This window comes from Callorhinchus milii, unplaced genomic scaffold (assembly GCF_018977255.1).
Source record: "Callorhinchus milii isolate IMCB2004 unplaced genomic scaffold, IMCB_Cmil_1.0 Scaffold23, whole genome shotgun sequence".
Lineage (NCBI taxonomy): Eukaryota > Metazoa > Chordata > Chondrichthyes > Chimaeriformes > Callorhinchidae > Callorhinchus > Callorhinchus milii.
In genome coordinates, this window is record NW_024704764.1 from 5,573,460 (window position 1) to 5,589,163 (window position 15,704).

At 43.6% G+C, this 15,704-nt stretch overlaps 1 protein-coding gene across 2 annotated transcripts in view; it reads right to left on the reverse strand.

The window, feature by feature from the left end:
* Positions 1–462: 462 nt before the first annotated feature.
* The window catches only part of LOC103183836 (acid-sensing ion channel 2), a 260,915-nt gene continuing 245,673 nt past the window's right edge, over positions 463–15,704 (reverse strand). For both annotated transcript variants that reach the window (XM_007901538.2, XM_007901537.2), the window contains exons 4-9: positions 12,325–12,475; positions 11,266–11,322; positions 10,282–10,432; positions 9,036–9,127; positions 8,104–8,183; positions 463–1,416 (exon numbers count right to left, since the gene is read on the reverse strand). In XM_007901538.2, coding sequence (XP_007899729.1) covers positions 1,276–1,416; positions 8,104–8,183; positions 9,036–9,127; positions 10,282–10,432; positions 11,266–11,322; positions 12,325–12,475 — 672 coding nt within the window. In that variant the 3' untranslated portion in view covers positions 463–1,275. The remainder of the gene's footprint in view (positions 1,417–8,103; positions 8,184–9,035; positions 9,128–10,281; positions 10,433–11,265; positions 11,323–12,324; positions 12,476–15,704) is intronic.

The following is a 15,704-nucleotide window of genomic DNA, read 5'->3' on the forward strand; positions in this document are numbered from 1 at the left end:
GGAGGGGGCGACTTGGGAACGACAACTGCGTGATCAGAGATTAGACTAAGAAGTATTGAGATGCGCCAGCTCTTCATAAAGGTAGGGAGCGGGGGAGAAGAGAGCAGGGAGGGTTCTCATTAACAAGTGATCCGCTTCTGGGTTTGTCCTGTAGTGTAGTGTTTAGCACTCTCGCCTCACAAGCGAGATGGCCCTGGTTCGATTCCCGGGCAGGACGAAACCTTAGGCAAGTTTCCTTACTCCACACTCCGCTTCTGTTTACCCAGGAGTAAGTAGGAACCCGGTTTGTTAAATCGATTGGTGGATTGCTTTCCGGGGGTTATAATCCCTTAAAAAACATAATAATAATTTGGTCACTCAATCCATGACTGTTTGTGGGACCCTGCTGTGCTGCTTGGCTGCCACATTTCACTCAGAAAATACGCAGTCAATCCACTTTACGATATATTCTGATGAGGCGCTATATCAAATGCAAGGATTATTATTATTATTATTATCATTATCATCAGTTTCTGGGTTGACTTTCTTGTCTAGGGTGAACACTATGTGACAGCGTTCCACCACACAACAGTTAACTTACCAACCAAAACAGTGAGAAATGGAGGAACAAAATAATGCTCGGCTCATATAGTGATAATCGCTTTCGAGAGACCGGGCTGAGCTGTGATTCCCCGGGCAATCCTTGCCTACCTGTGACTTGTCTCTAGGCCACCACTAGTTGTAGCTACAGTCAATGAACCTGAAACACAGTTACGCCGGGCTCATAATGGAAGCGAGAGTAACAATTGCTCCCGGGCAACGGTCTCTATCACAAACACATCTATTCGGGGGATTTTTTCGTCGTTGTTGTTGGAAAAATACACGTACAGTTTACTCAAGCAGTAACGTCCTTTTGTTTGGAGTATACAAGACACAAATGAATGGCTTTTGCTTTGACTGATCGTCCAGATCTGACTGAGGGCCCAAGATACAACTCTGTCCAGGCAAGAAATGTGTTTTAAATGTTGCCTCATGTAAAGAACACAAGATAGACCCAAGTTGTTGTTGTTATGCTTTTTTTCCCCCCTCTCCTTTGTCACGGGGTCTTCAAAAGTGACAGGAAACCTATTCTTGCCTGGAAAGCTTCATAAATGTACTCACTACATTTTCACAAAGGGGCTATCATACAAGTCTTTAGCTTGCGATTAAGCACTAATTATGTACTCGACAAAATCTCTGATGTGTCGTCATAATGCGGTTCCCTTATCGAGAGTTTCGGGTTGCTTCATGAGATGTTTAATTCAGCTGTGAGGGGCTCGAGTCCTGTTTGTGGGGCTCATCCAAGTTAACTGAGAGGGTGACCACATTATCATCATGACTTCTTTCTTCCTCCCCCTTCTTGAAGTTGGTCAGATCCATCAATCTGTCCCTGATGACCTGTCAAACACACAAGAAATCCTGGTTACAGAATCTGCCAACAAGGCACACAATAAATAGTGCATGGTGAGGATGTCCTTTGAGACATCCTCCCGATGTGAAGGCCCATGTATCAAACGTTAAGGATTCTAATTATTATAAAAGTGTTTCCTGACCGAGCTCCCCTTCCAGGTCCAAGAGAATTATGTTTTGCACGCTTAGTATTTTCCACAATGACTGGATGAGTATTGGACCATGTAAAGGGCGCAGTACTTGCATACTGGAGAAGCTCTGGGTTGTTTGAATGGTCTAGGGATCTCTCAACAGCTGACAGTGTTTGGTGACTGATCAGTTGGAACAATTACTAAACAGCATCAGGGCTTCACAACTATTAAGTCCACAGCAGTGCTGCTCAGACACAGAGTCTCTCACCTCGCTGCGTGAAATATGAGAATGCAGAACTGATTGGATCCATGAGGAAATCTTATGGCTTCCTGCAATAACCATCAAATGAAGCTATTGAATTGCAAGGCCTTTGAGTATTTGATTTAATGCTGTGCCATTAAAAGGTTGAAAGGTTAAGTTTACTTAAATAATTCAGTCAATTGCTCCACACGAGAATAAAGCTTATTATCTGATTAATGTGCATAATTAATGAAGAATCTATGCACACAGACCTTTGTTGCTGACTGGATAAATGAGCGTGGAATTTTTCGAGCTTATTTGTCTGAGGAAATATTTGTCAAGTTACATCTTTAATCTTTAATTTGATTCACAACAGGTGGCACTTTGATTCACTTAACAAGTGATTTACTTGCCATGTCTTTGATCAATTGCTTGACATATGTTCTTTTGATCTTGCAGAACTATTAGAGAGGCTTTTGGAGGAAATAGTCTGTGAAGCTCTAAAACCTGGCTTATTTTCCTCCAAGTCAGAAGGTTGTGGGTTCAGGCAGAGCGAAACGTTCGGCAAGTTTTCTTACCTCACATGCTTCTGTTTATGTAGGAACCCGGTTTTTAGTCGATTGGCAGATCATTTTTCCGGGGATAAAAATTCCTTAAAAATAATAATAATTTGGTCACTCAATCCACAACTGTTTGTGGGACACTGCTGTATGCAATTGACTGCCATGTTTTGCCCACAAAATGTACAGTCAATTCACTTTACAGTATATTCTGCAAAGCGCTTTGAGACGTCTCGAAGACATGATAAGGCACTGTATCAAATGCAAGGATTATTATTATTATTATAAATTATTCAGTACAGAGGAAGGAGAGAGAGGCCAGGAAATAGGAAATGCGAAACTGCCAAGGTTGTAATAAATAAAGATATGAGAAACAGTCGTAAGAAACAGAATAATGTAAAAGGGAATAAATGCGTCAAGGTGTAACATGGCTTGCTCCAGACTGCTGGCTTATTCAATTATAGTCACTGCAGCTTCAGAAGGTCATTGATTTGTGGTGAAAATGATTGCAGCAGAAACTCTAACATTTTTTAGCTAACGCTGTGCACATCTGAGCCACGCCAGGGAGCAATGAAATCGTAAAGATATAACTTTAACAGATCTGGTAATACAACAGCGAAAAACATAATTTCTCTCTTTTTTTTCCCTCCCCGCAGTGCTATTTACAGGGCTACAGGGTGTGTTTTCAAGCACAAAATTGCACCCCACAGTAGTGTGGGTGTACTCCACGCAGTGAGAGTCTCACTTTCTGTCGGCAATTATAAATCAATAAGAGTTCTGATGAGGAACAGCGAGTTGCGCTACTGAGCGGGATATAAATCCGCAACTCACATGTTAAGCAAATCCCTGCTCGAATGAATGAAGGAGAAAATGTAATGCATAATTCCAAATGGTACATGCGTTCCTTGGTAATAATGCTCCCTCCCTAATAACTCAAATGACCTTGGCGTACATTGATTTAAGGGGGTGGTCAGACTGGCTTCATTGCAAGCACCCTTGCCTCCGAGTCACAAGGCTCTGGGTTGGGGTTCTGTGTCAGGAACTTTGAGATCTTGGTGTCAGGCTGATAATGGACAGTTCTGGAGATGATCTGCGTGGTTGGAGGTACTAACAATGAGGCTTGATCAATCAGTTCCCAAGCTATCAACCTTGAGGTCCATTATTGTACCTGCATGTTGGGCTACATTTCCAATAAACTCAATAGTCTACTATAATCCTTGCATTTGGTACAGTCAAGTCTTCGAGATATCTCAAAGTGCTCCACAGGATATACTGTAAAACAAATTGACTATATTTTGCATATTTTGTATAAATTGTATATTTTTTGGCGAAATGTGGCAACCAATTGCACACAGCAGCGTCCCACAACAGTCATGGGTTGATGTGACCAATTATTTATTATTAGTTTATTTTAAGGAATTATTACCCCCAGAAGCATGATCTGCCATTCGACTAACAATCGGGTTCCTACTTACTGAGGTGTGTGGAGTAAGGAAACTTGCTCAATGTTTCGTCCTGTCTGGGAATCGAACCCAGGTCTCTTTCGTGCGAGGCGAGTGCTCTAACCACTGAGCTGCAGGACTCCAAACTTAAAACAGTCACAACTGGTACTTTTTCCATTTACATCTTGTTTTTGACCACAGGTATTCCAAAACTCAATAAGGTCAGATGAAAAGTTGAAAGGAAAAGATTTGATTTATATTGAAAGGGATACTGTGTAATGTGTACATGTTATATTGTGTGGAGAATAAACACTTCACAGACTAGTTGGTTTGAAAGACATGTTTTCTGTGCTGTAGCGTTTTATGTAACTGTATGTAATGGAAATGACAGGAGGAATATCTTGAAGGAAATATTCAGCCTAGCTTGTGACAAAGTTGAGTTAACATCAATAAAGATAGTTATTAACCCAAGGGGGATTTCAGCAATCATGTAAATTTGACTGTGCATGTTAAATTAGTTCCTTCACACTGTCTGTCTCAATAGGTCCACTCTCAATTATGTAATGAATTAATCCGTTTTGATTATTTTGAAATTCAACAAAGATTGATAAAGTATTTTTAAATCAACATCAGAAGCAATTTTACAGAGGTGTCAGCTTGACTCTGTTGGTAGCACTCTTGCCTTCAAGTCAGCAGGTTGTGGGTATAGTCCCACAACACAACTTTGAACTGATACAGTGTGGACTGTGTGTGCTGTTGGAGTGCTACACTTCAGATGAGACATTAATCATAATAATAATAATAATCCTTGCATTTGATATCGCATCTTATCCCATCTTTGAGACGTCTCAAAGCGCTTCACTGAATATACTGTAAAATGAATTGACTGTATATTTTGTGGGTGAAACGTGGCAGCCAATTGTGCACAGCAGCGTCCCAAAAACAGTCGTGGATTGATTTATTTTGAAGGTATTATTACCCCCGGTAGAGCGATACGCCCATCGACTAATAGCTGGGTTCCTACTTACTGCCAGGTAAACAAAGGAGTGCAGAGTAAGGAAACCTGCCCAACATTTCGCCCTGCTGGGAATTGAACCCAGGTAATCTGCCTGTTCAGGTGGATGTTAAAGATCCCATAGACATAATTTGTCCCGTCGTCCTGGCTGACAAACTCCAGGATAAAATTGGTTGTTCACGTCATGGCTATCTGTGGCTTTGTTCAAAATGGCTGCCACATCTGCCTACAAAATATGCATCCCTAGATTATATGAGTCCCAAGATAGCAGTTGAACTCACAACCTTCTGACTCCGAGCGAGAGTGCTGCCAACAGAGCTAGGCTGACACACAATGGGTAAATTCTACGGAAGAATGGATTTCACATAGTCTGTGGAACAAACAGCCATCATTGTCCTTTCCTGTTCTACTCTTCCACAGTACCATCAACGACAGACAGCTTGAAGCGAATGAACCTCGCTGACCCTCTCAGAGGACGGTAGTGTTTTATCCGCGGAGGTGAAAGCAAAAGGGCAGTCTTATCCTCAAAGAAAGAGAAATAATCCTATCCGTTGCTTCACTCTGTTGGTGCTGTTTAATGCACTGGAAGTTTGCAGCAGATGATACTGTGATCTTAAATCAAACAGAGAAAAAAATAAGCTGCAAGCCAAAGGCTCATCTTTTAATGATAACTCCAAACAGATTTTGTAAAATGGAATGGGGTCCAACAGCCCAGATCTACAGCCACAGGGCTGTTGTTGAGTTCAGCCCTCACACAATATATACCAGTTGACAGAGCAGTGGGGTATTTTCTAACACATTCAGTGCAGCAGAATTCACATTGTGTTCATGAGCTTAAAACAGGCTGCCACATCCTCCTGATGTAAAATATTAATAATAATAATCCTTACATTTGATATAGCGCCTTATCACGTCTTCTAGACATCACAAAGCACTTCACAGAATATACTGTGAAGTGAATTGACTGTATTTTGTGGAAGAAACGCGACAGCCAATTGCGCACAGCAGCGTCCCACAAACAGTCGTGGATTGAAGTGACTGATTTTTTTTTGAAGAAATTATTATCCTGGAAAAGCGATATGCCAATTGACTAACAACCAGTTTCCTACTTACTGCTAAGTAAACAGAGGCATGTATGTGGAGTAAGGATACTCGCCCAACGATTCGCCCTGCCCGGGAATTGAAACCAGGTGCTCTCGCTTGTGAGGCGAGTGCTCTAACCACTGAGCTGTAAAAAGCAGTAATCAACATGCAATTTGTTGTTGCTGTTGATAGTCCCGCTGATCTGCTTGGTGTGTTACTGTACCTACCTAGACCTGGTATCTTACCATTTATTCACGTTAACAGTAGCCAGCATAGTGTTTGTCAAGCAATTCGAGATATTACACCGCATGAAGAGTGCTAAAGAAATACAAGTTGTTGTTATTATTAGTAATAATAATTCTCGCATTTGATATAGCGCCTTATCACGTTACTGAGACGTCTCAAAGCGCTTCAAAGGATACAATGTAAAGTGCAGTGGGTATATATCTGTGAGAGGGAAACTCCCTTCTCCCTTCCCTGAATGAGTGCCATGAGATCTTTAACGTCCACTTGAACAGGCAGTCGGGAAGTCATCCGATCCAACATCTTACCCAAAGAACGGCACCTCTGACAAGGCAACAGCCCCCACTAGCGTCCCAGGATCCCCACCACCTTTTCTGGCAGCAGTTTGCAGTCGTCGGCCTAACCCCTGTGTGAAGCCGGTCGTTTTTTGCAGACGCAGTAAAAAACATATTCGGATGAGATATAAACGAATGCAAACAAATGCGCCATGTTAATGGCTCCATGCTTCTGGTTGCTTTGCACGTGTGAAGGTTAGCTGTCAGCAGAGAGCTTCAGAACCCTTTATTATCTGCAGCAGCACATACTGTGCAGCGACACATCAAACTGTGTTCAGAACTGGAGAATATTTTGCATCAACGCCAGTGTGCGAACCCCTAGAAGACGCAACGACCAACCATAAATGACCATAAAAAAATCGCTGTGTTTTTCCCGCTTGCATTGCAGGTCATATGCAGGTCACTACAGCTAGACTCTGTGGACGCACTTCTCGATGCTTTGTGTTGCCCCTGAAACGTTTTAGATGTGCGCGGACGCATCGCAGTCCAGCCTGGAGGTGAGGAAGGCATATGTCTCGCTCCCCGAAGCTCTTAAAAAAAGATTGCAAATTTATTAATAATTCATTTTCATATATGTCTTTTTCCCCCAAAAAATAAAATGTTTTTCTTCCAAACGGCTCTGCTTCCAGGGGGAATGGCATCCAGCCAAGCAGAGAGAAAGAGAGATCATTAAAAGGGCTTTTCCCTTTTAAGTGATGAAAAGGATTCTAATTATGATTCTAATTAGCCTGTTTGCTTCATGGCTGTTTGTGGGACATTACTGTGCGCAGATAGGCTGCTGCATTTGCCTACAAAATACATAGAAACAGGAGTAGGCCATTCAGCCCCTCGAGCCTGTTCCACCATTTTGTAAGATCATGACTGATCTGTACCTCGAGTCCAATTACCTGCCCTTGTCCCGTATCCCTCAATACCTGACTTCAAAATATATACACACAGTAATCACATTATCCTGTATCTCGGCAATTAGAGCACTTGCCTCACAAGCGAGAGACCTGGGTTCAATTCCCAGCAGGGCAAAACCTTGGGTAAGTTTCCTTACTCCACAGGCCTGATAATAAGCCCTCAAGAAAAAACAAAACAATAATAATAAATTGGTCACTTCAATCCACTACTGTTTGTAGGACTGCTGTGCATAATTGGCTGCCACGTTTTGCCCACAAATATACAGTCAATTCACTTTATAGTATATTCTGTGAAGCGCTTTGAGACGTCTAGAAGACATGAAAAGCGCTATATCAAATGCAAGGATTATTATTATTACTATACGGTAAGTTCTGTGAAGTGTTTTGAGATGTTGAATGTCACGATATCAAATGCAAGGATTACTTTTAACCCCATCCCTGTAAAGTGTTCTGAGATGTTATCCTACATGAAAGGAGCTGTGTAAATGCAAATTGTTTTGGAAGGAGCTTCAACAGTTATTTGAAAAAGAATATGAAATGCTGTGGGATTGAGCTGCCGATGAGGAGACTACAGGAAGGTGGGATTAGACAAGGTTTGTAATCTGAAGAAAAATCCTGATGCAGATTGCATAGGTCAAATGCCTTGCTTCTGAGCTGTACAGTAAAATGATATGCTTGCAGATCACTCCATTGGAATTCCAATATCTCACAAAATCTTACCTCGTATAGGTAATCGAAAAGCTCTAACACGGATAAAATACTAGCACCAATAAACAGGCCCATCTGGCCGCCGATGTCACCTGCAAAAGGGAATAGGCTGTTAGTTAAACAGGTACCTTGGCAGAAGCGAGGCTGAAATTCAAATTACTGGGGAAAAATTCTGTTCAGGTCTATATATTTTTTAAAAAAAACACACAGCCAAATCTGTCTTGCAGTAAATCTGCGAAGTGCTTTGGGATGTCCTTCTGACTTGATTTGCTACCTATTATTTTATTATTATTATTATTATTATTATATTCTTGTGGTATTTTGGAACACTGAGGGTTTACAAATTGTTGAATTCACTCTTTGTAGCCTCTCTTAGAATTAAGAGTTTGCCGTTTAAGAATTTGCAAAGTTTTGAAAGGCCACATAAATAGACAAAATCTAGACCCGGGTGAAATTTCTAGCCCTCACCATAGAGACAGGGTGAAAATACGGCATGGAATATTAGCACAGAGGTAATCTTATTATCAATGATAATATGAAATGCTGTATATATTTCTTTTGTGTGTATATAAATTGTATATATATATAGAGAGAGAGAGAGAGAGATAAATTGGGAGTGAAATGGACTTGAATTACATTTCAAGAAGCTACCAAAATAAAAACTCCTGTTGACTTCGAAGGGGAAATACATCAATATAAATTTGTGCTTGTAAAAGGATTAAATACACCTGAGGCACTTTTGTTTGTCCTCAGGGAGTAATATGAAAGACCACTACAATGTTCTAATGTTTCAGCTAGTTTCTCAGCCTGAATAAAGTAGTGATAGTCTAAGGGAGACATTGAATTTATACATTTTCGGGAGGCATTGAGACAAAACATCGTCCTGGTCAGAGAAGACATAAAATGGACAAGGAACACTCCACTCATGAATTCCATTGACTTACCAAGTAATCCCGCAACTTCATAGGCTCTCTTCTGCTCAATGGTCTCATAGTTCAGGGCTTCAAAGAATACATCCAGTACTAAAATATTCTCTCTGTAACAAGAAATGCAAGAGTGAAACCTGGAAATGAAATATTTGCCGTTAGACTCTACAAAGGGCTGGTGTAGTCATGGTGTAGGAAGAAATATCAACATTTGGGCCAGCCCGGCTCAGTTAGTATCACTCTCGCCTCTGAGTTAGAAGGTTGTGGGTTTAAGCCCCATGTCAGGATGTTGAACTCATAGTCTAAACATGCGCTTCAGGGCGTTGCTGGGTGTGTGTTGCAATGTTGGAGGAGCCTTTGGGTGAGACATTAAAACCAAGTTCCTCTCTGACTGTTAAAGATCCCACGGCACTATAAGCATTGCGGAAATTGAGATTGAGTGGGCTTGAAGGACCTTCCTCAATACTATTTTTGTTAGTGATATCAAAATTTTTGCACTGAACACAAGTCATGAAGCACCATTTGCCTGCCTGGTGGAACTCTCTGCCATTCTTTCAATAGCTACAGGCATTCCTGTGATATATAGAACAAAACGGTCAAGGAAGGAGAATAAGGCAGCTGAAGGGAAATGAGAGAGAGAGAGGTTAGGCTATAATAGAGCATTAATATCCTGTGGCAAATTTGAAACTGGGACATTTGTGGGAAAAGCAAGAGATAGGAAATCGATTTGTTCATTCTCAATAACTAAGAATTACCAAATTTCCAATGCTTTGTGAAAGTGACCTGTATGAGAAGCAAGGCCCATTAGTCTCAATCACTTCGTTCAGGTAAAATGTTCTCAATGCCTTAGCCGTCAGTCTGGCTCAGTTGGTAACACTCTCCCCTCTGAGTCAGCAGATTGTCGGTTCAATCCACACGTCGGGACTTTGAACTCACACAGTCTAGGCTGCCACTTCAACACAGTGCTGGGGGTATGCTGCATTGGTGAAGGTACCGTTCTTCGGATGAAGTGTGCCTGTTCAGGTGGATATTAAAGATCCCATGGCACCTCTCTCTCTCGGTGTCTTAGCCAACTCACTTTACAGTATATTCTGTAAAGAGCTTTGAGACGTCTCGAAGATGTGATAAGGGGCTATATCAAAATGCAAAGATTATTATTATTGTCATTATTATTGCTGTGCGCAAATTGGCTGCAACGTACGCCTACAAAATACACTCACTGCACTTCAGTGAAACGATCAATATCAGTTTTCCGTACACTTACGAAATGTACTTTTCTGTCTTGTTAAATTTCTTCTCGAGATACTTTGCCGAAGTCCTGCTTGGTATCTTCACCATGGACAGCTCTTTGTTATACCGGGTCAGGTAACAGGGCATCTTACACACACAGTGATTATTCTTTTCCGCCAGCAAGGCTGTGGAGTGAAAGACAACAGAAGATTAGCTCCCATCACAGCTGTATCAACCTTCAAGCACATTGATGCACAGATCTACACTTGATAGAGGTTAAGAACATAAGCGTATATGGAGTCCTGTAGCTCAGTAGTTAGAGCACTCGCCTCACAAGTGAGAGAACCTGGGTTTGAAACCCGGGCAGGGTGAAATGTTGGGCAAGTTTCCTTACTCCACACACCTCTGTCTACCTAACAGTAAGCAGGAACCCGGTTGTTAGTCTATTGGCTGATCGCTTTTCCGGGCATTAATGACTTTAAAAATTTTTACAAATTGGTCACGCAATCCATGACTATTTGTGGGACACTGCTGGCACATCTCAAAAGTGAGGCAGTATTTAAGAATTTGCCAAACTCAACCCCAGGCAAACAAGGTAAATCTAAACCCAGGTGGAAGTTTGCCCCCCAAATACACAGTCAATTCACTTTATAGTATATTCTGTGAAGATGTGATGTCTGTGATGTCTTGAAGATGTGATAAGGCACCATACCAAACGCAAGGATTATTATTATTATAAATTTAGCCCTTACCACTGACTAGTCTCTGGGGAAAAGCAAGAAAATGCGTGACAATGTATGTCATTTATATCATGAATAATGAGACGTGTAAAAATACTTCCATCACCTTCAGTGATGGTGCCTCGATGACGGAAGACTGTCTACGTCTGCAAAACTGCAGTAATCCTGCCTATAGGCTGTTGGATGTATTAAAGGGATTTGCGGTCTCTAATCTAGTAATGGGTCTGTGTTGCAACACACTATAACTGAATGAGAAAACAGAGCTGGAATTAACTCACCTAATGTGGGCTCCGCACATTCTTTGTACTGTTCAGGGGTGCAGTAATGAGCATCACCTGCGATAGAATTCGGAGAGGGAAAAAAAATCACACATCGTGTTAATAGGATGATTTCCATCCCTCAATGATGACACTGTACAAAATGACATTTGTACAGCGCCTTTCACGTCGGGAGGACGTCCCAAGGCACTGGACAATCAGGGATTTGGACCCAAGCCGGTGGGGTTGGGATCAGAGAAGGTGGAGGGCAGGGAGGGTAGGAGGGTCGGTAAAGGCTGGATCAAAAAGGAGGGTCTTGAAACATGCCTTGAAGGAGGCAAGGGAGAGAGTGAGGTGATGGGAAGGTGGAAAGGAGATCCAAATGGTGGAAGAGGACAGATTGATATGGGATTAGCAGGTCACAGACATCACACGCAACACAGAGCATCAATTTCCTCAGATATTCATTGTGGTCCTGCAATTCCTTTGCCAATGAAGATTACATAGAATCACATGGAATGATACGGCGGGGAAATAACATAGGGTCTCAGAGAGCTTCACAGAGATGGTTCAGGCACTGAGTCAGGAGAGATGACCATAGGGAATGTCAAAGTGCTGGGTTTTAAATTTAAATACCTCTAGTGTATGTGTGTACTTGTGTGTGTGTGTGAGTTTGTGTGTCGGGGTGGGGGGAGAAGGGGCGAGGAGAGAATGATAAGGTGGGATAGGGAAAGGTTGTTAAAAATTAAGGTGTTAAAAACATATGTGTGTATAGTTACTACACTATTTTGCAGGTGATAAAATAATGTGAATAATGCACAAGTGGGAGTTGCGGATACAGTGAGCTGTCCATTGGGCTCATTTTTTTACAGTTCATTACCCTCATGGCTTACAGTGAGCATCTAGCGAGGATTGAATTTCATCTAAAGGCAGGGGGTGGTAACCGTTGACTGGAGTTGACCACATTTTTGGATTGATTTGATAATTATTATCAATGATAATAATCACATGGCACAATTCCCTCCCCCCCCCACCCACCCCTGACGTCAACCTAATTTGTTTCAGCAATTGGAAACCTACCTGGCATGTGGACCATGCGGCAGTTACAGTTCTCGACCAGATAGCGGGTTTCACAGTCAATCCTGCAAGCGGTGATGCTGTAAGTTGGGAAGAATTCTGTGTTGTCAGTTAAAGGCTGGCAATCTCCCCAGGGTGGAGGCAGGTATATCAGCTGAAAGCAGCAGGAACATCCAACAATTAGGAATAAGAATAAGAATAATCCTTGCATTTAATGTAGCCCCTATCACATGTTCGAAACGTCTCAAAGCACTTTGCAGAATACACTTAAAAGTGAATTGATTCCATATTTTGTGGGTGAAAGGCGGCAAACACAAATAGTGATGGATTGAGTGACCAAATTATTATTTTTAAAATTTATTTTGGAGGACTTATTACTCGCGGAAAAGCGATCCGCCAATTGGGTTCCTACTTACTGCTAGGTAAACCGAAGCATGTGGAGTAAGGAAACTTGCCCAACGTTTCGCCCTGCCCGGGAATCGAACCCAGATCTCTCACTTGCGAGGCTAGTGCTCTACCGGACTTCACATGCTATGTCAGGAGCACCCAGAACACAGGTTATTATCCTGTCACAGGTTATCCCCTGTCTGCGAGGAGAAAACCATTCATAATCCAGAACCAAGGTGCCATCAAACAGAACCTCCTCATTAATCCACTGGTGTCAGGACACAAATATAAACATAAACCCCCACTGACAGATTTATCACCTCATGTTACCACTGAAGCGAAAACTGGTAGATCAAAGGGATTTTTTTTTGTATGGAAGGTGCGATGGGGAGGAAAGAAGACTTTGGGCTCAATTCTCACCCCCCAGAACCCCACACCTCATTCCCCGTAAATGTAGGAAATCATGTCTGACACTCCTAAAATATATAACCTCGCGTATAGTGCTGAGAGGACAACAACAACAACAACAAGATTCCATTTATAAAGCGCCTTTCACGTCAGGAGGACGTCCCAAGGCGCTGCACAGTTGGGTCATGACCCGAGCAGGGGGGAAATGGTCAGGGTGAGGGGTGGGAAGGGAGGGAGCGAGGAGGGGGAAGAGAGTCGAGAGGGGAGCTGAAGGCTCGGTCAAAGAGAAAGGTTTTGAGACCGGCCTTGAAGGAGGAGAGGGAGGAAGCGGCGAAGGCACTGGGGGATAGAGTTCCAGAGCCTCGGGGCTGAGAGGCTGAAGGCCCGACCACCGATGGTAGGGCGATTGGGGCGGGGGATGTGGAGCAGACCGGAGCCGGAGGAACGGATGGTACGGGCAGGTAGGTAGGGGGATAGTAGGTTGGAGAGGTAGGAGGGAGCAAGGCCGTGAATGGCCTTGTAGGTGAGGATGAGGATCTTGAAATCAATCCTCTGGGGGATGGGGAGCCAGTGGAAGCAAGCGAGGGTGGGAGTGATGACGTCTCAAAGGGCTTCACAGTTCTTCAGTTCTCTATTGATAATGATGAGTGAATAAGCAAAGGGTGAAACAGCCTGTTTAGAAACACAAGCAAACAGGTAAATCTGAACACTGTCTGATGCGAGCTCTTGCTAATCTTCCCCGCTTGGCAGTTTCAGAGACGTGCTGAAACTGTGCTTCAGCAGGGATCTGTACAGTGCCCACAAAATACACAGTTATTCCACGTTATATCCTGCGGAGCGCTTTGACGTGTCTCAATGACATGATACAGTGCTATGTCAAATGTAAGGAATCTTATTACTTTTCCAATTATATAGTAATAGTAAACCTTAAGATTTGGTACGCCCTTCAAGTCAAGAGGACGATAGAAAGTGCTTCACAGTGTTTATTGGAAAGTCTAGTGACGGTGTACTTTGTAGGCAACTGTGGGTCAGAATGCTTCTAATTGAACCCAGGCTGATTTAGAAGGATCTCAGGCTTCTTCTGAGCTGGCTTCATATAGGGAGCTCGTAAATTATTTCATTATATTCCTGTTTTCAGCTATTTGTAACAAATATGAGGGTGATTAGTCTGTGATCTATGCCTCTATGTATTTTAGCTTAAAGGATTACAACAACAACAACAACAACAAGATTCCATTTATAAAGCGCCTTTCACGTCAGGAGGACGTCCCAAGGCGCTGCACAGTTGGGTCATGACCCGAGCAGGGGGGAAATGGTCAGGGTGAGGGGAGGGAAGGGAGGGAGCGAGGAGGGGGAAATGGTCAGGGTAAGGGGAGGGAAGGGAGGGAGCGAGGAGGGGAAGAGAGTCGAGAGGGGAGCTGAAGGCTCGGTCAAAGAGAAAGGTTTTGAGACCGGCCTTGAAGGAGGAAAGGGAGGAGGCGGCGAAGGCACTGGGGGATAGAGTTCCAGAGCCTGGGGCTGAGAGGCTGAAGGCCCGACCACCGATGGTAGGGCGGTTGGGGCGGGGGACGTGGAGCAGACCGGAGCCAGAGGAACGGAGGGTACGGGCAGGTAGGTAGGGGGATAGTAGGTCGGAGAGGTAGGAGGGAGCAAGGCCGTGAATGGCCTTGTAGGTGAGGATGAGGATCTTGAAATCAATCCTCTGGGGGATAGGGAGCCAGTGGAGGCGAGCGAGGGTGGGAGTGATGTGGTCCCGAAGCCTGGTGCGGGACAGTACACGAGCTGCAGAGTTCTGAATGACCTGCATCTTGTGGAGGGAGGTGGCGGGAAGGCCGGCGAGGAGAGAGTTCCCATAGTCCAGCCTTGAGGTGACAAAGGCGTGAACCAGAGTTTCAGCAGCGTGAGGGGTGAGGTAATGCCGTAGTCTGGCGATGTTCCGGAGGTGATGGAAGGCGGTGCCAGTTGTGGTGCGGATGTGAGGGAGAAAGGACAGCTCAGGGTCGAACAAAACGCCGAGGTTCCTGACTGGCTTTGCGAGGTGGAGAGTGCAGCCTTGGATGCTGATGGTGTCAGCGCCTGAGGTGCGGAGGCGCTGACGTGAGCCAATCAGGAGGGCCTCGGTTTTTCGCACGTTGAGCTGAAGAAAGTTGTCTCTCGTCCAGGACTCGATGTCGGACAGGCAGCTGTCAGGACATCGGTGGTCGTGGAGTTGAGAGTAGAGGAGGAAAGGTAGAGTTGGGTGTCATCCGCATACATGTGGAAGTTAACTCAATGTCTGCGGATGATGTCACCACAGGGGGAGCATATAGAGGGTGAAGAGGAGGGGACCAAGGACAGAGCCTTGAGGGACACCACATGAGACACTGTTCAAAACCGGCTGCTGCCACTGATAAGTGCTTCAGCGGAGCCGGATATTAGCAATTGTTATCATCTCCGTAACCCAAACGACATCAAAGAGAAATTGACAGAAAAATCTGAGTCGTAATAAATAGCTGAGAACAGGAGGGAGCTGCAAATGACAATTACTTAAATTAGTCACAGTCTTGTTGTCAAACTAATTATACCATCTGGTTGTTTTAAGCCAGGAA